Genomic DNA, 27,962 nt, shown 5'->3' with positions numbered 1-27,962 from the left:
TATTATACGCTCACACTCACACCCTTCTGAACAGGCCCGTCGGAACCGGTCTGGTTGGTCAGGTTATTACCGGACCAACGTTTTGGCCACCAACATGTGTTTAGCGCTGAGGAGGGCATATGTATCCAACATTTCGATACCCAAAGCATGAAAGGCCTTAATGCTACCGGACCAATCAAAAACTGCTTCCAGCGGCCCTAGCCTCATAAACAAACCTGAATAATGGTTAGGTTGGGACTCGGAACTACACGCAAGAAACCAATTATACTAGCAGGCATAGAACACGCATATATTGAGACCTGGAAGGCACAGACAATGCTTGCAGTAGCACCACAATTCCACCGGCAACACTCTACAACACAAAACAACATCTAACAAGGGCACAATCGGGTTACCTAAGATAACAAAGTCATGACAGAAGTTGCCTACAAGGAGAACACAGTCCACTCCACTTATAACGTATAGCGAATCCCGTGTTATAGCGAACCGTTGTCCGTGTCCCAGTTTGAACCTACCGTGTAAGTGAATTTCTGTTATAACGAACTTCGCCTATAAAGAACTAATTCTCATGCTCAATGGTGTTCGTTGTACCAGTTAACTACAAGTACAACACAGTCCACTCCACTTATAACGAACTCACATATAGCAAATTCCGTGATATAGCGAACCGTTGTCCATGCCCCAGTTTGAACCCACAGTGTACGTGCATTTCTTTTATAATGAACTTTGGCTATAAAGAACTAATTTTCATGCTCAATGGTGTTCGTTATATCAGGAGTCGACTAACAAAGTCATGACAGAAGTTAACTACAAGTGAAACACAGTCTACTCCACTTATAACGAACTCTCATATAGCGAATTTGGGGATATAGCGAACCGTTGTCCATGTCCCAGTTTTAATACTGTGTACGCGCATTTCTGTTATAACAAACTTTGGCTATAAAGAACTAATTTTCATGCACAATGGTGTTCGTTATATCAGGAGTCGACTAACAAAATCATGACAGAAGTTAACTACAAGTACAACACAGTCCCACTCCACTTATAACGAACTCTCATAATGGCGAATTCGGTGATATAGCGAACCGTTGTCCGTGTCCCAGTTTGAACCTACCGTGGAAGTGAATTTCTGTTACAACAAACTTCGGCTATAAAGAACTAATTTTCATGCTCAATGGTGTTCGTTATATCAGGAGTCGACTGTAATAGATATTAAAGAAAGAATACGCACTAACCGTCTGTATCTGCCAAAAGCAGTGTTGTGATCAGCATGACAACGCAAAACACAGTCTGGGAAAGCGGCGGCGATACCTGTGGAAAGCGGCACAAAATAAAAAAAGTCAACACACACACACACACCTGTCATGTGCTGTCCTGTAGAGCCACTGCCACAGGGGTCACGTGGGCCCCGGAGGGGCATCAGACACACATACACACAGTGTGTGTACACACACACACGCAAACAAACACCCCCCCCCCCATCACATCTCGTATAACACCCGTTTGTTTTCCTGGATTTCCGGTACGGTAATACATCCATGTTGAAAAGCGGCTCACATTTCCAAGCCTGCTACCTTCAAGAAGTCGTTCTCCCCTTGTAAACAATTATTCCGCCGATGCTTCGTCGATCAGATCCCCCCTTGACCTCTGTGGGAACACCCAAAATCTTAGATTTTTCCGGAGTCGAAACGTCGAAGGATTCGTCCAGATGCAACCAAATCCTGACTGCTGGACTGTGGTGTATGCCCCCTCGGATACACAAAACTACCGAGCTCCGAGGCATTGCAATCACATAGAGATACAGGATAAAGTATAATCCAAGGCTTCATTATAACCCCCTGGATCACGAACACATACGACTAATTTTCCCGCACAGCTCGCACTCGGCAAGAGTCGCTGCCACTCACCTGCGCTTGCATCTTCGACGCCGTGATAGTTCGCTGCTGAATCACGGACAGGATCCTTCACAGGACGCGGAGCTTACTACTACACCAACGTATTTTCAGTACAACGTGGATCCCGGACCGACAAGGCCACCTCCACTACTCAGGCTAGCCGTTCTTCCTTCTCCTCGCCCGTCCTTGCCGTACGCAATCCCTAAGTCGAGGCTAAGGACACTCTCCGTCTTCTCATAATGTGACGGAGGCTGTGGAAGAAATGCCGCAAGCCGGGCTAGATACTACTACTGGCATGTAGCGACGGTCTACTGACGACAAGAAGACACAATTTCACAAATGTTCGAATAACAGCTTCCCTGTTCAGCTTCACACTGCACACTGTTCCTGTGGATCTCTTGTGTCATGACATGTGGAATCGCCAGACTCCGAGTCCGACGTTCTGTTATGGCAGTTCTGCCTTTTCGACTTTCGAGTATCAGTTTCGTCTGCCTTTCCGCTGTGACTTTCTGATCGCGGTACGCATCGATGATACCAAACATGAACTAACTCGAACGTCGATCTAGACTTGACATCATCCCCTTTAGCTCTCCACACGTGACATGAGGGAAGCTGGGTCTTTTGATTATTTTTGGCGACGACTGACTCTGTCTGACTGTAGTCATGGTAGTTGGGGATCGCGGGAGACTCTTGCCGCTAGTCTTGGTCGCGGGGCCCGGCCTCCTCGGCCTCGCCACGGTAGATCTACGGCCTGTGTGGCGGTCTTCCATCCCGGTTGGCAGACTACGGACTGTAGCCTACTTGTAGTGGCGTAGTAGTGTAGGCGTCGTGAAAAACCTTGGCTTTGGCTCCACCCAGCTAATGTACCTACATAAAAAAAGTCATTACTACGGCTACAACACAGTGCTTACTACTGAGTGACTTCCCAGCTTCCGTCATGTCACGTGTAGAGCTAGAGGTGATGACGTCAGGGTAATTATGTACAGTAGGTAGGTCGACGTTCATATTTGGCATGCTATCATCGATGCGTACCGCGATCAGAAAGTCACAGCGGAAAGGCAGACGAAACACAGAACTGCCATAACAGAACGTCGGAGTCTGTCGATTCCACATGTCATGACACAAGAGATCCACAGGAACAGTGTGCAGTGCTGGTGTGAAGCTGAACAAGGAAGCTGTTGTTCGAACATTTGTGAAATTGTGTCTTCTTGTCGTCAGTAGACCGTCGCTACATGCCAGTAGTAGTATCTAGCCCGGCTTGCGGCATTTCTTCCACAGCCTCCGTCACATCATGAGAAGACGGAGAGGGTCCTTAGCCTCGACTTAGGGATTGCGTACGGCAAGGAGGCGAGGAGAAGGAAGAACGGCTAGCCTGAGTAGTGGGAGATGGCCGTGTCGTTCCGGGATCCACATACGTACTGAAAAGACATCAGTGTAGCAGTTTAGAAGCTCCGCGTCCTGTGAAGGATCCTGTCCATGCTTCATCAGCGAACTAACACAGCATCGAAGATGCCAGCGCAGGTGAGTGGCAGCGACTCTTGCCTTTGTGTCTCATGTGAAATGTGCGAGAATGTTGCTCGTAGAATCTATGTATTCTTGCAATCTTAGCCTAGGGCCAGCCTCTTTTACGGGCAAACAAAATACATACCATCCTAGGGGGGTATAATGAAGCCTTGGATCATTATACCGTATACTGTAACTCGGTATTATTGCGACGCATCGGAGCTCGGTAGTTGTATGTATCCGTGGGGGCGTATGTAGGGATTCCCACCCTAGCACAACTCCAAAACGCACACAAAGGGCGTAAATCCGTTGTTTTGACTGAAAGTGAGATCTTTGTGCCCCGTGGCACAACCCTCGTCACAGACACAAGCCGTTAGTCCTAATTTCTCTTGTTGGTTAGAAGGTGTTCTTTCTTGATCTGTCCCTGTTCTCGGGAGTTGTGTGTGATTATAGGAAAGCCGGCAGTGTGCAAAGTGAGCCGTACATGTATGGAAAAGTGTAGTATCGTCCTCTTTACGGAGGTGACACAGTGGGTGCCCAATCGGGCAAAGCACAAACGAAAAGGGTGCTGCGACTCGCGCGAGTCAGTGCTGTCATGCAGCAACATTCTCCCCCGCCCTGGTTAACAGAAACATGTACAAGGGTAAAGAAACTGAAGGGAAGGAAGCGAAGAACACTGTATCCAAAAACCTAGCAACCATCGCGTTATCCGAGTAGAAATAGAGGTGGATGGTCCATGGACGCACAAAACAAAAAAGGAAAACAAGAAAAAAGAGAGAAAAAAACAGCGCAGCTAGCTGCAGCTCAGAAGTGCGGGAGGCATGACAGCTCTACGACCGCACGTCCAGTACACAAATTTTCGCGGCGGGTCAACGAAAAACGCTACCAGATGTAGTCTTTACGTTGGCGACATCGCGGCCTGGGTTGACGCCTGAAATGACGGTGAGACATCTCCTGCCTACGTGATTCCTTGATGGCGCCCTTTAAGGATGGCGTGAAGTGCGGTCTTGATGGAATCAGCGAGCTGCTCCCAGGCTCCGGCCGTGTGAGGTGCCGCCGGTGGCTTGTACTGCCGTGCGTCTGAGTGTATCCACAGCAGCACCGTTCTGGAGTCCGTCCATAATACCACCAGTGAAATTGAGATACACGGCTGCTCCCGGACGGTACAGCATAGCCGCGAGGCGAGGACCGCGGCCTGGAGTTCGAAACGGTGTATCGAGGCCGGTTTCAGTGGAGCGACGCATGCCTTCGCTGCAACTAGGGACACTGCCAGCTGAGTGCCGTGGTCCGCTACTCTCAAATACGCAGGGGCGCCATATGCTTTCTCGCTTGCGTTGGCAAACACATGCAGCTGGATGTCGGTAGCGATTGCAATCAACCGTGTGTAGCACCGTGACACTTCTATGGTGGCCACCTGGTCTAGCTCTGCAGCCCAATCTGTCCATCGCAGTGCAAGAGATGCAGGGAGTTCATCATCCCAGCCTATGCCAGCTCTCCACACATCTTGGAGAAGCATGCGTGCGATGATGGAGTGGCAGGGCACCAGACCGAGTGGGTCAAAGACCGACATTGTGTGTCGCAGGACGCTTCGCTTCGTGACTGGTGCCTTTGGATCTGGCTTCGTGCCGCAGGAGAAGCCAAGACCGTCCTTCACAGGGTCCCATCGGAGACCCAGGGTTTTCTCGATGCGGAGGTCGTGGCTGTGGACGTTCACGATTCTTGGTGACCTCGGATCTGATGGAAGGCTCTCGAGGACCGGCGGAGAGTTGCTCACCCAGTTACGGATCACAAAGCCTCCCCCCTCGTGGACGTCCATCACCTCACGGATTAGTGCTACGGCTTCTTCTGTTGTTGGGGTGCTGTCGATATAGTTGTTGACTGGCTGGTGGGTGGCCTCTTCAGGTGACTGCTTCCAGGCACATCCCTGTTCCAAGTAGCTGTCGATCTTGCTCTGGCAGTCATGTGCAAGTGTGGCATCCTTCCGCAGGCGCCTCTCCAGCTGCTTGAGACGCTGGGCAGCCGTGGTCTTGCTTCGTGGAAGGGTGATGTCGTCCTCCTGCCCGAGTAGCCCCGTTTGCCACCTGCGCCCAGTGCGCGTGGTGATAGTGTCGAGCCGCTGGAGTGCGCGGTCATCAGCCCTGCTTTGGATTTCCGCGGGCTTGACTCCAAGGGAGTCGAGGTCGAACGACTGCTTGAGTACGTCATGGGGGTCGCTGTCGAGACCCCAGGTGGACAGAACCACGCCTTCGTCGATTCTGTGGCGGTCCGCACTCATTCCGCCATGAACTACCCACCCTAGCTTGGTCTGTGTAGCTACGGGTGCATTTGGTGGGCCCTCCGCGATCACCCGTGGTGCGATCAAGCTGTAATTGTCTTGTCCGATTAGGAGTCTGGGCTTGGCGCAAGACAACGTTGGTGGGTCAAGTCCCTCCAGGTGGGGGCAATTGGTCAACCGTTTAGGGTTGATTTAGTGTGTTCGTAGGTTGAACTTGGCATGAGTGTGGACGTTTGTTAAGGTATAGCTGTCCTGTCTCTGCCTGCCAGCTACGCTGAACGTTACTACCTTGGAGCTGGACTCCTGGTGCTGCTTGCCATCCGTCCATGACAGCCTTGGGGCCGAGTTGGTCCTGCAAGCCCAAGTTCCTCCGCTAGTTCGCTCTCAATCAAGGACACCGTTGAGCCTTCGTCCAGGAGTGCGTATATATCAGCCGCTGTGCTTCCGTTTCGTACCGTCACTGGAATCACCCTCAGCAGCACCCTTCCACTGTGTTCCGACACATGGGTTGCCGAGGTGTACATGTATGTCATCTCTGATGTGCGTTCTAGCGGTGCTACACTTCCGCGCCATCGCGGTGTAGTAGAGGATGGTGGGGTTTGCCACACGAGCAGGCTTTCTCCTCGCATACCCTCGCCAGGTGGCCTTCGCCAAGGCAGCAGAAGCACGGCTGTCTGTCACTAACGAACTGCCGGCGAGCGTTAAGTGGTTCCGTGGCTAGCTGCAAGCAGCTACTTGTGATGTGCCCCGCTTTGCTGCAGAAGAGGCAATATGGCTTACCAGTGGTGGCCTCCGCGACTGTGAACGTTTGGCCTGTGCGTGGAGTGGCATAAGTGGCGTCACATGGGATCGGCTGAGCGACTAGGCATGCAGCCTTGGCCCTCTGTTCAAGCCAGGCAGAGAAGGTGTCCAGGTGCGGGTCTATGCCGGTTTTCAGCGCATACTCTCCCCACTAGATCCGAAGCCCCCCAGACAGCTTGCCAACTAGCTCCTTGACCAATTGAGGGTTGTAGAGATGGCCGATGCACTTTGTGCTGCGCATAATGGCAACAAGGTTGCGGCACAAGGCGCTGATTTCAATCAATACCTCGATGGCCTCCTCCGACTTCATACCTCTCTGTGACTTCGTCTTCAGAATGAGATTCATGACAATCTGGTCCAGGCGGCCGAACCTCATCGTCAAGATGGAGATGAACTCCCCTACATTGTCGGGGAGAGTCATCATCCCCTGTATGACTTCCTTGGCTTTTCCGCGCAGCGCTTTTTGCAGCCGGCCAAGGTTCTCCCTGTTCGAGAAGCCGCACTCTCTGGGCGTGTGCTCCAGCGCGAATATAAATGCTGGCCACTCGTCAGTATGTCCAGAGAACTGAGGCAAGTCCTTGGCAGTGGACTGCCTTGCCATGAAATGGTGCGTGGTGAGATTCATGGGGTGTGACTGCCTTGCACTTGCTGGGGTAGGACGTGTGCCATTGGGCTCGTTCTCTGAAGCCCGCTCACCTTGGACTTGGTGGTCCAGTAACAGATCCTGGATTTGACCATTGGCTTCCTCCAGCGCTGCTCCCATGTCTCTCTCCGCGCGCTCAGCGAGCTGTGCGCTCAGCTAGGCTAATGCGATCCGCGCATTTCAGCTCGGATCCGTTGCCGGTCTCCCATGATCGATGGGACGAACTTGATCGGACGCTGGCATTACTGCTGCCGCTTGACCGGTTTTTGTTCAACTTCTTCTGGAGTTCTAGCTTCTTGCTGATCAGCTTTCGTTCTACTTCTGCAAGCTCCTCCGCGGAGATACGTTCCGCTTCGGCGTCGAGCTCGTCGATCGAACGGAGCGAGTGCCGGCTGCTGCAAGACGTTGCTGATGAAGTGGTGAGTGAATGAGCCACTGCTGGTTTTTTGTGCGATTTCACGCCACTTAACAATATGGCCGCCGAAAGTCTCGATTGGGCTTCAATGGCAAGAAAATTTGAATTTTCAAATCGTCAGAACACGAGTAGGCCATGGTTTCCCCTGGATTTTGGAGACTAGTCAGCCCAGACAGCCCGGGGAACACGCTGATCATCTGCGTGTTGTTTCAAGCTTTCCGCTCGTACCTCACATGACTGCCTTTCCTTCAAGAAACATTTGTTCTGTGTCGTGCGACTTTGGCTTCGTTCTGGAATACTCCTTGTGTCGTCGCTGACAATCTCGGCTCCGAGAAGCCCTTCCCGATTTTTCCCAGCTTAGATCGATATTTTCCCAGGTAGAGGACTATCCTCTGGTTGTCTTCCCCAAGTGTCATTAGAATACGCGCGTGAACTTCTAAATACGCGCGACGACAGGAGCCTGTTCTCTCTTGATTTGGAAGACAAAATGGTGTGGCCTTTTAGTTGCTGTTGAGTGTAGAAGGCTGCTTCCTGCTGTAAATTGCTTAGTCGGCATGTGGGATATTGCAGAAGAAGACAGCAGCCGGCCAAGTGAGCTTGAAATTGTGATATCTACCCTATTGTGCGTTGAACGATTACGAAATGTCGAACTTGAATGTTGTACACGCGAGCACGCCAAGCAGAGGCTGACAATCACTGGCGAGATCAATCTCCAGACTGCCAGGAGTACTTCGAGCAAGTTTGAAGCGGAAAAACAGCTAACTGGGCAGGCCAGGACGCCTTTCCACCCTCTTTCTCTCTCAAATTGCCGAAAAGTCGAGTATCTCGCTCGAGCGCTTTCAAAACCTTTCTCTTGGTTTCGCGTCCCAAATCGTGGAACCACGCGAGGATCGACATGAGTTTCTTGCAAAAACGCAAACTCATCGTGTATTTGTACTATTCGCACAATGTTACATAAATCGCACCGAACGACGCCATATTGATAAGTGCCTGCACGTGAACAGCCGTGGAGCGCTCATCGACCTGCTCCAGTTTCCGTACCCTGCGCTGGCTGCAGCAAGGCCTGCATTTTCGCCGATCTGCGCGTCGTTTGTGTACTGGACGCGCTTTTGGTGTGCATGAGGCAAAAATGGAACAGCCGGGGTCACAGAGCGCGTGTGAGTGTCATGCAAATCGGAACCTAAAAGGACTGGCCAGCGTACGGCTGGTGAGGTGCTAAATCTACATTGACTACAGGTACATGTGGTGCGTGTACGGGATCATTGTTTGCATGCATTTGTGTGGAGGTGCGTTTGTGCGAATATGAAAACGGCCAACTTGTAGAGGAAGCATTACATGTTTCAAAATTGTTTTCATGACTTTCATGAACAAACTCATTCGTGGAACTACTAACATTAGTATTACCAACAGCAGAACAAACAGGCACATAATTATTAGGCGTGTGGAGACCAGGGCCTAACTGGTTGGTGCTTTCTCCAGCTCCACCTCGAGTGATTTCACTTAGCTCTTGTTCCGTCTTGACGATGTCAGCCATCTGCGCTGACTTGCCGGCGTCGTCCTGGGCTGCCGCTGCTGTTGTGTTGCCGTCGTCTCCGAATCGCGTCAGTGCACGAGACAGACGGCCACTCCGTGTGGTGTACATGCTTCAGTCAAGGTTCGCTGTGGCGTTGATCCACGACGCTCCCCAGCTCTCTACTCGAGTCTCTAGTTGTAGTTCGAGTGTGGCAATGCCGGACCCTCTCCGCAGAGAATTCGGCTCGAAGGACCAATGTTTTGACTGAAAGTGAGATCTTAGTGCCCAGTGGCACAACCCTCGTCACAGACACAAGCTCCTAATTTCTCTTGTTGGTTAGAAGGTGTTCTTTATTGATCTGTCCCTGTTCTCGGGAGTTGTGTGTGATTATAGGAAAGCCGGCAGTATGCAAAGTGAGCCGTACATGTATGGAAAAGTGTACTGGTATCGTCCTCTTTACGGAGGTGACACAGTGGGTGCCCAATCGGGCAAAGCACAAACGAAGAAGGGTGCTGCGAGTCAATGCTGTCATGCAGCAACATCCGTGGAGTTGTATCATTATTATACCATTGACGAAGCAATGAAAGAGCATCGTTTCGTAGATACACCCGCCATATCGACAACAGGGCTTTGCAGACGGATACAGCGGTAATGTCAGCGAGAGGCAGCACTTCAACCCAGCGGGTGCAACGATCAATACAGGTGAACAGATGCGTTGCCGATTGACACGTGTGCAGGGGACCGACCAAATCAATGTGGATATGAGCGAATCGATCACCCATAGGAATTGGGCATACCGGAGCTTTGGTGTGGGGTCGATCTTAGCACGCTGACAGTTGGAGCAGGCACGGGTCCAGTTGGCGACATCTGCATCCATGCCAGGCCACACGAAGCGGTCCGCGACTAACTTGCGCGAAACTTTCATTCCTGGATGAGCAAGGTGATGTAATGACTCAAAGGCGCACTGTCGGAAACCTAACTAGCCACTGGCCTAAGGTTGAGTATAAAGCCAATAATGTCTTCAGCAGTAAGGAAAAGGGTTTGACTAGTTTGCATGCGTAGTTATGACATAGTACAGTGACAGTGTGCCATACATGTATCCGGATACGGTACGGTGTAAATGCCTGGCGAAATACGAGGATGCATGATGGGACATCTGCGTACAATCTGGAATCTGAACCGGAAATAGCGTACACCTATGCAATTCCTGGAAATGTCCTTAAAATCAAAGTCACTGTTTATGGAAAACCCAGGAGTGAAAACGGGAAATTTACAGGTACAGGAGTTGATAAAGTCACCGAACATCCGCCACAGTTTAGCAGTTCGGATTTCGTGGCATCTGGACGAATCCGTCGACGTTTCAACGCCAGAACATCTATTATGATTTCGGGGGGGGGGGGGGGGGGGGGGGTTCCCGCAGAACTCGATGGGTTTCCAACGAGGTTCTGCGGCCGTGAGGCTTACACCTCTCCAGCAGAACCATGTGTGTATGGTCACACACACACACACACACGCACGCACGCACGCACGCACGCACGCACACACACACACACACACACACACACACATACATACAGACATACAGATAGAGAGATCTTCCAGTTGGCGGAAGATTTTTTTTGGAGTTTTTGGACGGACAACTCCCGACACATCAACATCTCCTGGCACAACAAAAGGCACATTAGTTAATTAAAATTCATACTATTATTACAAAAATATTTGGATGAGACCTGACCGGTTTCTGCACATAGAGTGCTTCATCAGAGGAATGAAAAATGTTGTCTCTGACTATAGCTTATATACACAGCAAAAGAAATCAACAGATGCAGTAAAAGATGCGATAGATGCAATGCAGTTGCAATCATAGGGGTGACTGGCAACAAATGCAGTAAAGGTGCAATAGGTGCAATGCAGTTGCAACCATAGAGGTGTCTAGCAACAAATGCTGTTGAGAGCGAAAAAAGCGCAATGCTGCTATAGAGTTATACTGTAGAGTTCATAAACCGCGGGGTTAAGTTGTATAATCCAGGAAGGGTGCGTGAACTGCAGGTAAGGTTAAAAGCTAAAAGTTGTATTTTTGGTTGGTGCCAGAAATTTCTGGCACCAACCAAAATTGTGCCGGAAATCGAAAGGCTAGCCATATCTCGAAAACGCTACAGGCCAACTGTCGAAGTTAGGCTAAACGATAAAATGCTAACCACGTCTAATGACCATCTTCCAGGCACTTCTGTTACATGGACATCCTGTGTATACAAATTTCTCGAAGCAAGTCCATAATTATACAGCCGACCCCGTGGTGTTTTCCTCAGAAGCGAAACCGCAAAAAGTGTGAGTGTCGCTAACATACTGTATACAGTAAGAGAGTAACAAGGTCTAATGGGTGAGAACAGCGAGGTCCAGGGGGAGATTCACAGTTTGGTGTGTGCTAGCTCTAGCCCGCTCTCGCTGCACCTTCACTTAACCGTGGCAAAACACACGGCCTCGCGCCTTACCAACCGTGAAGACAGCGATCTCACACAGCCACTAAAGAGTGCTAGCATCAAGAGTACATATCCCCCAGCGTGTGCAACGCCTGATCCAGCTCTGCATAGAGTATTGGTCGAGCGTAGTCGGATCTTTGCGTCATAATGCCGTGCACATCTGAGAGGAACCCGGGGAGTCGCAGGGACTTTCGGATCAAACACACCGGTGCCCTGCCTCGAGACAAACCTTGCGCTGGTGTGGAGTGTACGCAGGACATCAGAAGATCCGACTACGCTCGACCACGATCCAATGCAAAGCTGGATCAGGCATTGCACATTCTGGGGGTTATGTACTCTTGCTAGCATCTACATTGGTGGCAGCTGAAATCTAAGCCCTGATTTTCGTGCCCGAGTTAAGCACCGATTCTAGCGGTCTCTGTTGTGTTGTGTTACAATCCCGGGCTGGATGTTTGCAATGTGAGCGGACTGCTCCAGGGGTCGGATTTCAGTTTCCACGACTGTGCCGGTAAGGCGACAGCGGCAACTGGCATGTGAAACGATTCGGGTTTCGCCCAGTCCCCCTTTGGGCAGGGCAGATTTTTCCCCCTTTGGGCAGGGCAGATTTGTCCCCCATTGTGGCCGGGGCGGAGTTGTTCACACTTCTATAATATTATGCCATGGTTGATGCCGATTTTGGGTCAGCAGGTCAGCGCTGCAATCACAATCAAAACTGGCACAGGTCATGGGTGACAGGCCTTTGAAATGCGGTGTCGAAATGCACATCGTACAATGTAGTCTTGTGTTATCTATCTGGATGTTATTAAGACCCCCTAATGAATACGCAGTGGACGTTGTGATAATATCCGCCTTGTACAGTATAGCACAACCAACGAATACCTGCCCAGGGGCGTCGGAAAGTATTCGGCATCTGTGTGGCTATGGAGAGGCGGGGGTCCTGTGGGCGTACCCCATGGGAACATTTTGGAAAATTGGGCCCAAATAGGTCATATTTCATTGATTCAACAGTCACAAGATGAAATTATTGGTGCGGCTTTGACCATGCCAGCCGCACCGGTTCCAACGCCCCTTCCGCCAACTGCACCGTTTCTAAAGCAAGGCACAGCTCCCCAGAAGTGGGGTTTCCAGTTTGGGGGTCGCTGGTACTTTATAAACTAGAGTGGTGTACTATAGGAGTATGTACTATAGGAGTATGTACTATAGGAGTATGTACTATAGGAGTATGTACTATAGGAGTATGTACTATAGGAGTATGTACTATAGGAGTATGTACTATAGGAGTATGTACTATAGGAGTATGTACTATAGGAGTATGTACTATAGGAGTATGCCAGGTAAACTGGTGTTAACACTGTGAACCGTGAACTGAAGACGGCAGTACATACGCTGCTTGCACATGCACACTTGTGATAAACGCACTTGGTTCAAATTCGGCATAAACGGCGCCAATTTCAGCTGTCGAAACCAGTGGCCTTCGTTAATCATAGACACCCTTGGCAAACAACGTTATTTTGTAACGGTATTACCGTAAAGGAAAATAGTACCGTGATTTGATTCAGACCTGTAGCAAGATGCACGGTATTTTAGTACACTGTTGTCATGGGTGTAGTACAGTACTAGGGACGCGAGTAGGGTGTAGCACAATACGGTAAAACGCCCTGCATGCTGGAAGTGGAGCGCGCGAATATGTGAAAACATGTTTTCTTGTTTTCAAGAACATAGCAAATAGTGCAAAGACAGCAACGGGTTTTGTTTACGTCCATTCTTGTCAGCTTGTTGGAAGTCCCGTGTTTTTTCAACACGTCTTCCCTCTCCCTAGCTTGTTGGAAGTCCCGTGTTTTTCAACACGTCTTTCAAGCTGTCTGCAGAATGGATTACGACTTGCGTGATCTGGAGGAGCTGTTTTTGTTAGATCCTGACGATGAAGACATCGAGGACGTTCTGCTTCTCAAGTATATGGAAAGAGAGCAGGATTTGGCCGATGCTGCGGCTGCTCGTCGGATGAGAATGGTCTCATTCGATAGCCTCCCGGAATTAAACTTCCATGAATCTTTCCGTTTCATGAAAGCCGATTTGCCCGTTTTATGCGAAGCTCTTGGCATTCGCATCGACAGGGAGTTTTCAGCTCCGAATAGGACCAAATGGAGTGGACTCGAGGGCTTGTGTATTCTGCTTCATCGCATGGCCCATACCCAGCATCATTTGGAGCTGCGTGAGTACTTTGGCCGAGGTGAAGGTGACATCAGTATCATCTTCAATCAAATGCTCACCGTCCTAGTAAATAGATGGAGAGGTCTGTTTACGGATTTGCGCCAGCACACCCAGCCTGGTCGTTGGCTAGCTATGAAATCGTCTTGGGAATTGAACTGAGATGCAATGACTGTGCTGCATTTACATGAACAAATGATTATACAACTTACTCTTCTTGGCTTGCGCTGCAGCTGCTTGCGTTTGGCCCAGGGTCTGCATAGCAGCGTCACGCTGGGCTTGAGCAAGCAACACATCCTCTTCATCTTTCTTCTTCTCCTCCGCACTCTGCTCCTTTCTGGCGAGCTCCACATCCTGCAGCTCAAGAAGCTCTTGCAGGATGTGAGCTCGCTCATCGTACGCCTCCTCAATACCGGTCCTGTCATAAACATGTACATGTAAAACACAGAGCAACAATCAGGCTTCTACCTACAACCAGTGTGCCAATCATGAAGTATAAAAAACAATGAACTAACAAAGGTCACGCAGCTTATTAGAACGAAGGGTTCCAAATGCAACACAGCAACACAGAAACATAACACTTCAGGGACATACCGTTGACAGAAAATGGTCAAGACTTCAGGTGCTTACTTCACTTTCAGGCGATTGTCGCGAACCCTGAAATCCTTGACAAGGGCAAGTGTTTTTTCTCTGCACAGCCTTGCCGTGAAACACTTGCCCGTGCTGGCCTTCAAGTTCGCCGCCACAGAGTCCCACCCCTTGCACCCCCTTGTGAAAGGTGAGTCCTGTGCCAGGGCCTCGCGGAGTAGCTTTAGCTCGTCTTCGGCAACAAACCTGCTCCGCGACGCAGATGCTGATGACTGGGCTGTCGACGACATGGCTGAGTAAGCTCAAGGCTCAAGAACGACAAGGAACGTGACAGGAGGCATGGAAGAAATGAAACTAGAAGCTGGCCTCGTCGGCAATTTCAATGGTATTCCACTGAGCTGCATGGATTTTTGATTCGATACGTATTTGTCACGATTCCTGGTCTGCGCCACGTGCCAAGTTTCGCGCGGAACAGCCATTTACGCGATATATGGTGAAGTGTGTACGCACTACGCAATACTTGGCAAAAAAACATTATCGTTGGTCGCAACGATAAAACAGCACCCATAACGGTTTTATGCTGCAGCTTCAACGCTATATTTGGGATCCAGGTACGAGTACCGTAGAAAATAACGTTACCGTTGTTTGCTAAGGGTGTCTAATGTCTGGCAAGTTCTGAGTCCTTTGCGTTCTGTGCGTCTGTGTATGCACATGTGTGTGTGTGTGTGTGCGTGTGTGCGTGTGTGTGTGTGTACCTACGTGTGTGTATGTGTGTGTGTGTGTGTGTGTGTGTGTGTGTGTGTGTGTGTGTGTGTGTGTGTGTGTGTGCGTGTGTGTAACACCATGGTACTACGGTTGCTGTGATTCAGGTTGAGCCACTCTATCAAGTTCTTCTTGTGCTGAGCATTTCCATTGTGTCCAGGGCTAATCAAGGTGAGTGGACGATGTGAGTGTGTTCCAATATACATGTGCACACACACACACACACACACACACACACACACACACACACACACACACACACCATGTACCATCCATGTATACGACCGTCGCAAGAGGAACACGCAAATCTGCAAATGCACTGGATGTGCACCCACAGATTTTCTATAGCAACGATAGCGAACAAGATCTGAATGAGACAGATCAAGACTTGCGCCAGATAACTGTCTAATCCACACAACTGGGGAAGCCATGTGAATCGACCACCAATGCACACCTGGTCTACACCACACGGAATACATCGGCACAAAACGGCCAAGACAGTTACCTATGCACACCCTACACTTGCTGGGGTAACCAGTATAGACAGCACGCTGCTTTGATACATGTAGAAGCAGACACTAGATGCACTGGTACCTTGAAGTGAAATTGGAGTTACTTTACCAACCAGCCTCGGCTACTGAGTACTTGGAACCCAGAGCCAACAGACATACCAACAACCTCAGCCATGAAAGCTATATAGTAACGACACACTGGATTGTGGAGCCGAAACTAGTCCAACTTCCAAATGCTTTGGCAAGAAGGTAGCCTTCCGACAGGTTCCGACACACATGTACACACACATACACACACACATAATTCGATGTACACACCACACACACATGCATACGCACACACACACCCACCCATACATACAAACACCCATGCACGTACACACACACACACACACACGTACCTCTCTCTCTCTCTCTCACACACACACACACACACACACACACATACCTTTCTCTCTCTCTCTCACACACACACACACACACACGTACCTCACACACACACACACACACACACACACACACACACACACACACACACACACACATATGTGCACGTACAAGGAGAGTTCACATTTCAGGTCTTCTTGGCTGATTGCCTAAATGCTCGGGTGCCCATCAAGGAGTTTCCTTGGGAACTTGCAGGAAATTTATCGGGATTACTTCATCCGGAAAGAAACCTTCGTGACCTTGATTAACCTGTCTGTTCTGGTAGATTGAGCTCTGAGGAAAAGAGACATAGTAGTAAGGTTCTGCCACACGGTAAAACGTACCAAAGTACGTATGGAAGCCTCGCCGCGGTACACGATCAAGTTTCATACGGATTTTTTCATACCGTTTTCCGTGTGAAGCGCGCTTCACATGGACTGGTCTTCGTGTGAAAACTGAGCGGACAGAGTGCACGTGGCGGGGAGTTCAAGCATGCTAGCGCATGCTACGCACAGCAGAACCAGCGCAACGTACGAAAAATCCGTGTCAAGCTTCACCGCAGTTGACACGGAGTTTGGTACGTAGTTCTGGGTAGCAGAACGTCTCTAATGATGCACGCACACCTGTGTGTGTGTGTGTGTGTGTGTGTGTGTGCGTGCTCGCGTGCGTGTGCTTGTGTGTGCGTTTGCGCATGTGTTTACTTGCATGCATGTGTGTGTATGTGTATGTGTGCGTGGACGTATACATGCGTTTGTTCAGGCATAAATCTCGTTTCACCGTCACGCCAGAACGTTCACGTTAACGACACAGTGCCGGTCACTTGCTCGTCACTCACCTCGCCCATCTCCTGGCGCGCGGACGGCGTGTGCACTGAATCGTTCTCCGCCTGGCTAGCCACTGGAAAGATGAGCATACGGGAGCAGCGGAACACCACCACCGGCCTGGCATACAGTACGCTAACGATAGCGGAAGTGGCACCTCAACACAGCTGTGTGTTCACGTGTTTCCTGGCAGGCACGGCGCACTCGGCGAGCTCTACCGTTCACATTGTCGGTGAGTACTGTGCACGCCTCAATCTTCTTCATCACCACCACGGTCTTACACTCAAATCATAAAATGTATCTCCAATTTTCCTCAATCTGCAGACGGAACTGTTTCGTCCTTTGTGGACTCATCAGCGCAGTACAGAGAAAATGAGGCCGAACCTGATAGCAATGAAAAATATAAAAAATTCCGAAGCCAGATTTGTTACCCGGCCCGAACGTACCTGTAACTTGCCAGAGTTTTTTTAAGTTTTTTTTTATCACATTGCACATACCTAGAGTGCTCAAACTGACCAGTCGGTGAGCTCTGGATCTCCCAAATTTATTTATATCTCCAAATTTTCGTCCTTGGTTCTTCATCAGGGAGCATGTGAATGTGAAACTAGGTCAGCTGCCGAATATAGTTTATACACAATAACGTCGTGTAGAGGACTTTTTTGGGGGTTCTATATGAGACCGGCTTCTACACAAGACAGGTATTTCTATGTGTGTCAACACTAAAACCAGGCTTATGTGCCGACAGTGTATCTTGAAAATCAGGCTTCTATTCAAGACAGGCTTCTATATGAGACAGGCTTTTAATACAAGACACCTAGCTACGGTGTCGCTGACCTGCCCATTGATATTTGTTTGATAATTATTTATTTGTACCTTTGCAGCACTGCACAGTTTGTATGAGTAGCGTAAAATCCCGCCAGAGCGCCCCTACCTCCTCGACGCTTCGTTAGGGAGGGCCGGATGGGCGAGTCCTACTTGCCGCATTCAGTACTGCATGAAAAAGTACTCACGCTACGAAAACTGTCCGTGCATGTCGTACACCGACCAAAGGTCAGGAGCCAGGAGTCGTACAGACCCGTCAAAACTCAGGGTTTGTGCAATCCTTGGTCAAGAGGGTGGGCACTGTTGCGTACATTTCCAACGGGTTCAAGCACGCGTCTGCAGTACAGTACAGCAGCAGAGAGTCATACGAAGATACACCTCCCTGACAAAAAGTCAGGGAGGGGCGGATGGGAGAGACGGGGCGCTCTGGCGGGATTTTACGGTACTTGGAGATTTATGCAGTACATGTCTACAGCTTTATTTGAATGCGTGCCTACTGCGCTTCTTTGTTTGAATGCGTGCGTATGGCGCAGTAGTCCCTTGTAGTACGTGATTTGTATTGCGGGTTAGCATTCAGGTATGAACGCTACGCACTTTTCATGAAAGCTACTTGTCTGGATTCTGTCCTTGCTTTCATGCACGTGTCGCTGGCATACGCGATACGGGCCGGGTTTGTGTATTGGTTTTGAAGCATATGGTTCTTCTTTTCAGTTTAGTTGTTCTTTGGTTGCTCCGCGAGTTGTTGTTTTGGATCGGAGACAAAGATGGCTTTCCGTTTCAGTAATATAACGTTATGTAACTATAACTGATAGTATTCTGTTGAGTGTTTGGATACGTTGGGACCCCGGCACCAATATACGGAGTTAAAGTCGGGCTTAATCCTATAGAAGGCGATGTCAGACTAGGCTTCTATTCACATCAATGTGTTCTTGTGTGTGCATGTGCATGCGTGTGCGTCTGGGTTTGCATGTGTGAGTGTACGTGTGTGTTTGCATGTGTGTGCGCGTGTGCGTGCGTGTTTCTTGCCGCTCTCGTGCAGTTACGCCGAAGCTGAGCATCCAGAATCGCGGCCACATCCTGCTCAATGTCCTCTCGGCCGACAGCCTCAGTTTGGAGCGGGTCCTCGGAGAGTCGGTGACCTGTGCCTGCATGTCAAGCCTGCCGGCGCGGGTATCCTGGCTCGACACGAACAAGATGCTAGTCACGGAGTCGGCGCGTTTCCGCTTGTCATCGCACCGGCGAGCAGGCACCTACTACGAGACGAGCACCACGCTCGTCGCGGTGAATCCGGCCAGCGCCCGCGAGTTGGACGGTTTCTCCTGCTGGGCCGTCAGCCAGGGAGAGGTGTACCGCTCGGAGGGTGATGATCAAAACGCTATCCCTAGCCGCGTCGTATCAATCACCCTTGCACCTCCGCCACCCTCAGAAAATGGCACCGGTAAGAAAAGCAGGTTTTGTACCAAAACGCACGGAATTGGGGGGAAGAACCATTAAGATCCAGGCTGTTTCACTCCCTTGCACCTCCGCCACCCTTAGAAAATGGCACGGGTAGGGAAAGCAAGTTTTGCCCCAAAAACGCACTGAATCGGGGGGGGGGGGGGGGGGGAAACCATGAAAATCCTGGACAGTTTATCTTTATCTTTCCTTCTTCTTGTAAATAAACCTCAGTCGTTGTCTGGAGCTGTTGAGTGGAGTCTTGTGTTTGACGTTGGGACAAACCCAAACGTTGCAGTTTCACTCCCCTTGCAACAGTGCATTGTGCGGTTCGAACCCCAATCAAGGTACTGTTTTGGACCCTTTTTCCAAATTTCAAATTTATCGGCACTGCACGCATGCGATAAAATCACGAAAAATCAGCAAAAACGGAGGCTCGCTCGAGCCAGAGCTCATCTTTTACGAATGGACTGTAAGGAACATTCTAATCGGATATGTTTGGAGCAATGTAGCAGAATGAAACAATGGGAATAAGATGTAAGTCATGAACCCTATCGTATATGAGTAATAGATTTTCGCGAGCGGCAGTTCTCGACACTCACTCGCTGTCTCTCTCTCTCTCTCTCTCTCTCTCTCTCTCTCTCTCTCTCTCTCTCTCTCTCTCTCTCTCCCTCCCTCCCCCCTCTCTCTCTGTCTTTCTCTCTCTCTCTCTCTCTTCTCTCTCTCTCTCTCTCTCTCTCTCTCTCTCTCTCTCTCTCTCTCTCTCTCTCTCTCTCTCTCTCTCTCTCTCTCTCTCTCTTTTATTTTCTCGATGTTCAGTAAGCACCAGTCTTTCCAGTGTCCAAGTAACGAACATTGCCATTTCGGCTGCCTTGGGATGCATCGCTATCGCGATAGCGGTTGTCCTGGCAACCACCAACTACTGGCAACAGAGTCAGCACCGGAATAGGCAGTCAAAATCTACGCATACAGGTAAAGTAGCTATTCAATTTAGCCCTTTGACTGCGAATAGGCTAGCACAGAAAGCACTGGGTCGCGGTGTAACGAGGGCAGCTGTGCGTTCTGCGTGACTTTGGGCTTCTCCTACCAGCCTGGCCCGTTCTTATAAATATTTCGCGAACATAGTCGTTTTGTTCTTTTTTCTAGTACAGTGAAATGGGTTATTTTAGCGGGTACGGTGTTTGGCGTTTTCTGAATATGGACCAATTCGCGATGAAATACTTTAGCGATCCGAGTTTCAAGAAGCAGAGCATCTGCTTGTATCGTGCTCGCCTTGGACAAATAAGGGGAGCGATTTTGGGGGAGGGGGGGGGGGGGATTTGGCAGGGAACTGCTTCTCCCACCACTCTCCTTGAGAGGATAGCGAGAGTGGTTGTTCACTCTCCTGGATTTTTCTTACACGAAGGCCTGAAGAAGGATGATTGGTACTGTACTGCAGACGCAACATTTCGATTGGCGCGGCAAAACGTTAGCGAAAGCACTGCTTTCGTTAAAATCGCTAAAATTTAATCATCACCGTCGCTAAAACTAGCTGTTTTACAGTAACCATACAATGTCTGACTAACCATGGAATAAGAATGTCACATGTCACTGTATGCACGGGGACGCTTAGTTCACATGCATGTACCAGTGCAATCATGTGACAGTGTTGCATGGGAACGCATACATGTATGGGCACCTAGTCTGTCCCCGGGGAAAATTGCGGAAAAAAATCGCAAAAAACGCGGGGAAAAACGCGGCATAATATGGCATAATTTGCGGTGAATTTGCGGTAAATATGCGGTAAATATGCGGTGAATAATATTGATGTGCGGCAATTTTCAGTGAGTATGTAGTGAAATCAATCAGTTACAAGTCTCTGGTGTAAGCACTCGTCATATTTGAGTAAAAAGCCGCCACGATGAGACGTTGCTGACCGAACAGTGCACTGTGTGCACGTGTAGTGCAACAAAAAAGTTCAAAAAACGCGGGAAAATCGCGGAAAACGCGGTCTTTTAAAAAATCGCAAAAAACGCGGAAAAAAACGCGGCCGCGGAATTGCAATTTTCCCCGGGGACAGCCTAGTTGACACTGTGCCAGCTGTTGACATGTTTTGACCTACCGTGAAACTACGGAATCCGACCCCCTGAGCAGTGCGTTCACATTCTAGCGGTCTCTATTTCGTAGTTTTACAATCCCGTGTTGGGTCTTTGCGAAGTGAGCTCAGGGGTCGGTCGGATTGCAGTTGCCTGCACTGTACCACCCAGACGTGGAATTCTGCAGAGTTTTTTCTGAGACAGTGAGTGTACATTACAATTTCCGTTCTTATCTGCAAAAATTCCAGCCTAGACCTTGGTGAAATTGTAGTCTGGCCGTTCTTCGGCGCCACACGGTTTCTCGAGGATGCAAGTGGCAGAGTACCATGAGCTGCCCGAAACACTGGGTTCCCCCCCCCCCCCCCCCCCACACACACACCATTCCATGGCATTATTATCAACCTCGTCTCGCGACAATGCAACTACAGGTAGACTCCCTTTAATTCGAACCTCAAATTGCCAGGCCCTAACTTCGAATTATCCAGAACTTCTAATTATCCAAATGCAGCCCCATGCACTGATATGTATGTCAAAATGCTTGAAATCGTATGCTGAATATTTTTTGCACATTTTTATTTGCATCAACGAAACATAGGTGGTCGTACCGGTCATGTACAACGGATCATCAAAACACTGGATCGACAAAATCATTTTGACATTATCTTCATCTTCTAGTGAAGAAGTAACAGCCACTGCAGCTTTCCTGAAACAATTTCAACGGAAAAGAACTGCGCTGCCTAATCCGCGTCATGAAAGGCCGTCGGACAGCAGCACATCGTTCTGAAGAACCGAAGTGAAGCATAGGCATCGACAATATTTACGACAATGGTGTTGTTGTGCGCCACCACCTCCGCGCACGAGCTGGCGCGGCAAGAAAGGCCATCGAGATCCGCGAAGAGAGTCAGCGACCTGGAAAAAGTCGTCTTCAATCAAACCTTTGCAATTTGCCTCGCACGGGCTTGAATCAAATTTCGAGAGAAGGTGGGTTTCTTGAACGCTATAGTCGATCCTGCAGCGGACTATTGATCGATTTTTGAGCTTCTCTTGGCTAGAGGAGGAGAAAAGAATGAACTTCGAATTACAAGGATAGCAACTCAGTCTCAATTCGAAATAAGCGTTCAAAGGACATAGCCAATGTACTGTAAACAGCTCTTCTGTACAAAGACTGGGTTCGAATTATCCAACCGGCGCACTTTTCGTACTTCGAATTATGCATTCGATTTTGACTTGAAGTGACTTGCAGAAGATCGGTACGACGAAAAAGTTCGAATTACACGGAATGTTCGAATTATACCGTATTCGAATTAGAGGGAGTCTACCTGTACTGTGGCATGGCTGCCACAGGAAAAGGGAAATTCCCGTTGTAAAAATACTATGCTCAGGTTGCATGCAAAGAAAATCGGTTGCATCACTGCTTGTGGTCCTTCATTGGAGCACGATCTCTTCGAGATGTCAAAATCGTTTGAACTGACGGCTGTGTGTTTCTGCTTCTACAAGGATACTACGATCGCTAAAAATCAGGCCAGATTTGAGGAGGCTGCAGGTGTTTGAGCATACCACACTTTCGTTACTCCGAATGACCAATTTTGAACGACTAGGCAGACATGAAAGGGCCAATGCACGAAATAAAGAATTTTTATTCCCGTAGCTATGCAGAAGACGTTACTTCAGTAACGTCTGGCGCTAGCCAGGGTCCACACAGCTTTAATTTGGTATTTGTGTGTTTGTTTGTTTGTGTCACGCCTGGCGCTATCCCGTATCTGTCCCGTACCGTACCGTACCATCAAACACCGCTGGCCACATACAGCTGGCCGCAATATTCAAATAGGGCTTTCAAACTCAAGGTCATAACGTGAAGCAACTTGGAAGAATGGGTATGAATGCGAAGTGTATGGGGGAATGCATGTTGGGCGATAGTGCGGGTTCGAATCCCAGGATATGCCTGAAAAAATAGGAGAATTGAAAAATTTATAACATCCCTAACATCCCTATGCTTTTTTTTGCCGTCATCAAGGCGGTAGACGGTGTCGTATTACCCTCGATCGTACCTGTCCCGTACCTATCCCGTACCGTACCGTACCATCAAAGACGGCTGGCCACAATGCATATTCAAATAGGGCTTTCAAATGCAAGATCATAACGTGAAGCAACTTGGAAGCATTAGTATGTATGCGAAGTGTATCGGGGGATGCATGCAGGGCGCGCGATAGTGCGGGTTCGAATCCCAGGTTATGTCTTAAAAAAAGGAATTTTTTCACGAATTTATAACATCCCTATGCTTTTTTTTGTCAAGGTCATCAAGGCAAAAAGCATAGCGTAGGGCCCTGAGCTTCCAAGCTCTCTCGTTTCTTCAAACATGCAACTAGATGTACAGTTGCGCTCGCTGAAATCCGACCGGGAGTGCAAAACCGGCGCCCGCGCCCCTCGGCCAGTCCGGATTACGTCACTACTTGTACATGAGTGTGTACATGCAGCCGCATTTGTACCACTTCCAGGCCATATACATGTACGAGCTGAGGGCGCCAAATATGCACTCTGGGTCGGATTTCACGGAGCACAACTGCACCACCATCGCCACCCTCATTTTAACTGTTGTATGCTAATAGTGTTAGACTCAGGTGGAGAGCTCTTTGGTCCATTTTTCTTCTTCCCGGCGTGCTGCGCAGAAATGGACGTGCCGATGCCGCTGTCGCAGATGGTCTCCTTCGACGACTTGCAGGGCTCGCAGACGGAGACACTGAGCACCACGCGCTCGCAGCTGGGCTGCGAGCAGCCGTCGGAAGTGCCAGTCGTCCCGCCGCTGCGCACAAGCCTGCACCCGGACGATAGCGTCCCCGCCATCACCACCGGCGGCGGCGTACTTTTGAAACTCTCCAACGAGGAGATATACAACGACGCCTACTCGATGCCCAACAAGAAGCCGCCGCCGAAGGTGGACCCCAACAAAATGGAGGCGAACCGCCGCATCAGTGTGGTGTCGGAGAGTGGCTACCTAAGATCCATGATCAACGAGTCCACACTCGGCCCAGATGAGGAGAACTATGCAGCTCTGTAGCGATTGACAGTTGCCTATTTTTTTGTCGATTTAAAAGACAACATAATAATTACTTATTTTTTAGCAGTAAAGTATTTACTTTCTAAATGGCTTCAAGACCTATCGAACTTAATAAAGAAGATTTCCATTCAAGCATTGTACAAAGTCTCATGCAATTGCCTGCCTCTGTCAGCATTTTTTTCCAATCATGCATGTTGAAACTTGGATGTTGAGCCAATAATAAATCAGAAAGTGCAACAACTAGCTGTCCCCGGGGAAAATCGCGGAAAAAATCCCAGAATTTGCGGTGTAATTTGCGGGTAAATATGGCATAATTTGCGGTAAATATGCGGTGAATATTATTGATATGCGGCAAGTTTGCAGTTGATATGACGCAATTTTCAGTGAGTATGTAGTGAAATCAATCAGTTACAAGTCTCTGGTGTAAGCACTCGTTATATTTGACTACAAAGCTGCCACGATGAGACGTTGCTGACCGCACAGTGCACTGTGTGTACGTGGTGTAGTGCAACAAAAAAGTTCAAAAAATGCGGGAAAATCGCGGAAACGCGGTCTTTTAAAAATTCGGAAGACAATTCCAACTCATGAAAGCAAATTATAATTTCAGTTGGAAAGGGAGGTAAACAAGGAAAAAGGTGAGAAGGTCATGCACCATGAGGAAGATGGTTCACCGGTGCGAAGGTCGTCTGCCATAAAGTACGCACAGTCGCATGTTGCAAATCCCGGCCCCGCGCCCGGGGCCCGGTCTATCTCCCTGTTTCAAACTCTGCCGCGAGGCCGCGGAGACCTCTCGTTTTCGGTACCGGTAGACCATGTAGACGTCTCAGGCTCAGACGTGCATCACACACGCGTGCCTAATATGTTTTTTTTGCCGGGAAAGTCGGTAAAAATTAAGTGAGGGTCCCTTAGGGCGCGTTTGGTTGGTACGAACTAGAACAGGATTCACCAGAACAGCGCGTTTGGTTGGGACTGCACCTGTTCTGGGTCGGCCAGAACATGTTCTGCTTGCTCCGGCCTCGAGGCCGGAGCAGACAGAGCAGTTTCACTTTTTCACAGTGAAACCTGGCGGGAACATCGATTTTGGTCCCAGATGATCACGTGCATACGCTTTTGGGTTGGATTCGTCGTACCGTACAAAGTGACCATGGTGACCCATACACATTTTTGAAGAATGCACCATTTTGGCACATTTTCTCACAAAAATGTGCTCTGTTTCTGGAGTACCGTTTGGTTGGCATGAGGCTGCTCCATGTGCACCAGCTGTTCGATCCTGTTCTAGATCGTACCAACCAAACGCACCCTTAGTCCTTCGCGTTGAGCAGGATCAAATCCATGTGCGCAGGTCCGATTGAAACTGAATTTGGGTGCGGTTCGAAGACGAGGACGGACTGATGGTGGACCAAGTGATCCAACAGCTGAAGACGAGGTTGGCGAACTACTGTCTTGTACTGTTAGTAGGCTCCAGGGCAAAGGAAGATAGAGTGTGATGAAGTGTGAGAAGATTAGTCAACATGGCGAGATCAGCGAGAGCAGCAAAACCAGCAAAAATCAAAACTACATACGTGGAAATTTTTTCAAATAATCGAGAGCAGCAGAAAGCAAAATAGTCCGTGAGCCAAAACTCAAAATCAACTTGCAGGGCCGGCGGAACCGGTCAGGCTGGTCCGGCCATGGCCGGACCACTTTCCCAGCTGGATGGTCCATGTGATTCATGCAAAACCGGTGTAAAAAATCCAGAGGTACATGACTCGACTGTACTGCTGACGTGTGATGTGCTTCGAAGTAGCTCAGGACTTCGTGACCGGCACTGTATGGCTGATATCGAACTCTTGCTGATATGGATAAAAAAAGTTGTGTTTGTGTTCTTTTACTATAATTTCTGCATTTTCTGGAGCCTTAGAGATGCCCAAATTCGCTCTATTTCACGTAAATTTTAGATATTTCTCCCGGGGGAGGTCCCCCGGACCCCCTCAAAGGTTGGCCGGACCACTCCCGAACTCCTTCCTCCGGCCCTGCAAGTGCCGTTGCACTCTCGGATGGACAAATCGCCGCTTACAGTGTTGGTCAAGGACATCACAAAGGATACGTTTTCGCTTGTTGGACGTTCCAGAACCGATCCAGAGACCTTCGCGAGGGCTTCTTTTCTCGACCAAATTCCACCGTGAGAACAAATATTTTTACGGGAGTGGTGAGGTGTGCGTCGTATGAGCAAGCGCAAAACACGAGTTCCCGTGGAGTGAGGAAAAATAATTTATTTTTTAGAAGATGACGACGTTGACGACAATATCGACTTGGGATATTGTGATCACTTTTATAATATTGAAGTTTATTCCTTTCGTGTACATTGATGTTGTTTTGACAACAATGGAAGACGAGGAAGACGTTTCTAGTGGCAGCGAGGTGCTGGATGAGGCAGCTGACGGCAACGAAGTGGCAAATGACAGCCCAGCGGAGTAATATTGCTGGAATTTTGTGTCTGTGTCACAGCGCCCAATTTAGTAAAAACGAGAAGCCTGCAGTGAGTAATATCGAGACTACAAGTTGGTGTCGCATCGTCAGCGCTGCTCGAGAGAAGGACGACCATATCTGGGCTTTTCTCTGCCAGCACAAGAGCTCAGGGAGGAGTAAATGGTATGGCTGGTATCATGGAAAGTGCTACACCAATTGCACGCATGTGATAGCAATTGCAAACCTGGAGAAGACCAGTGCCTCTGATTTTGCTTTGTCTATACTTGCTGACAGTGATGTGCATGTAGTAGTGAACCCAGAGCCACATCCTAAGGCCAGTAAGGGGCCACCTACCAGGAGCTTAGTGGTTGATACGAACAACGAATGCCATACCGGTAATTATGAAAGCAGAGCACGGTGTAAACACAACACGGAGAACTGGTCCACCCAGAGTTTCCGGAAGGGAATGTTTTGTTGCAGGCAGCACTGGAGAGGGCAAGACGACAAGTAGCGAGGGCGAAACCAGCGCTGCTGGAGGTCCAAGCCAGAGCACCTGGCTGCTTTGCGGGCAACATACTACTGTATACCATTAGCTGTGTATGTGTGTGTGCGCACGTGTTTGTGTGCACATTTCTGGGTGTGCGTGTGTTTGTGTATGTGCGCGCGCGCGTGCATGTGTGCGAGAGTGCATGTGTGCGCGTGTTTGTGTGTGTGGGCGCGTGCATGTGTGCGTGCGTGTGCATGCGCGTGCATGTGTGTGTGTGTGTGCGCGCGCGCGTGCATGTGTGTGTGCGAGTGTGCATGTGTGTGCGAGCGTGCATGTGTGTGCGAGCGTGCATGTGTGTGCGCGCGCGTGCATGTGCGTGCTAGGCGTTTTCCTTTGTTGGTGACACCACCCCAGGCTTCTACTGGTGTTGGGGCACGGTGTTGCCACAGCCACTGCGGCCAGTGCGATCCGTGTTTCAGGTCGTTGGTGGGTTTTAGATTCCGCAATTGTCGACAAGGTGTGCGCCGTGTGTGTGTGAAACCCGACAGCATTGGTGTGATGTTGTCCGAAGAGACATCCATCACTTACATCTTGATGGACATTGGTTCGACACTGCACAGCAGCGAGGAGAGTGGCGCACAGCATTCAGAATTGCTTCACCGCCACAGCCGGCCTCCCGTGATCGGATTCAGTGTAGTATTTGTAACATTTCCTTTTCGAAGAGCGGCCTGCCATGCCACAAGTGTACTCAAGAGCGTCGCAAACCTGTAGCAGACCAGTCTGGCAGCAGCCAATGAAC

At 49.5% G+C, this 27,962-nt stretch overlaps 2 protein-coding genes across 2 annotated transcripts in view; one reads left to right on the top strand and one right to left on the bottom strand.

Moving 5' to 3' along the window:
* The window catches only part of LOC135827395 (mucin-2-like), a 37,081-nt gene extending 34,840 nt beyond the window's left edge, over window positions 1–2,241 (bottom strand). The window contains exons 1-2 of the mRNA XM_065339889.1: window positions 1,908–2,241; window positions 1,236–1,311 (exon numbers count right to left, since the gene is read on the bottom strand). Of these exons, the coding sequence (XP_065195961.1) occupies window positions 1,236–1,311; window positions 1,908–1,919 (88 nt within the window). The 5' untranslated portion in view covers window positions 1,920–2,241. The remainder of the gene's footprint in view (window positions 1–1,235; window positions 1,312–1,907) is intronic.
* Window positions 2,242–3,048: 807 nt separating this feature from the next.
* Window positions 3,049–24,550, top strand: LOC135827525 (uncharacterized). Its single transcript, XM_065340009.1, has 6 exons — window positions 3,049–3,416; window positions 15,191–15,254; window positions 16,781–17,074; window positions 18,704–19,102; window positions 19,918–20,070; window positions 23,840–24,550. Exons 1-6 carry the CDS (start codon window positions 3,372–3,374, stop codon window positions 24,226–24,228), a joined length of 1,344 nt encoding a protein of 447 aa, XP_065196081.1. The 5' UTR covers window positions 3,049–3,371; the 3' UTR covers window positions 24,229–24,550.
* Window positions 24,551–27,962: the final 3,412 nt, after the last annotated feature.

Source organism: Sycon ciliatum, chromosome 11 (assembly GCF_964019385.1).
Source record: "Sycon ciliatum chromosome 11, ocSycCili1.1, whole genome shotgun sequence".
Classification (NCBI taxonomy): domain Eukaryota; kingdom Metazoa; phylum Porifera; class Calcarea; order Leucosolenida; family Sycettidae; genus Sycon; species Sycon ciliatum.
Note: the sequence above shows the minus strand (reverse complement) of the source record. Positions and strands in the feature narration are given on the sequence as shown.

Coding starts and splice junctions, on each gene's coding strand:
- LOC135827525 (XM_065340009.1), top strand. CDS start 3,372: ATGCTTCATCAGCGAACTAACACAGCATCGAAGATGCCAGCGCAG. Junction 15,255..16,780: donor TGTGTCCAGGGCTAATCAAG/GTGAGTGGACGA, acceptor GCGTTTGTTCAG/GCATAAATCTCGTTTCACCG. Junction 19,103..19,917: donor ACCCTCAGAAAATGGCACCG/GTAAGAAAAGCA, acceptor CTCGATGTTCAG/TAAGCACCAGTCTTTCCAGT.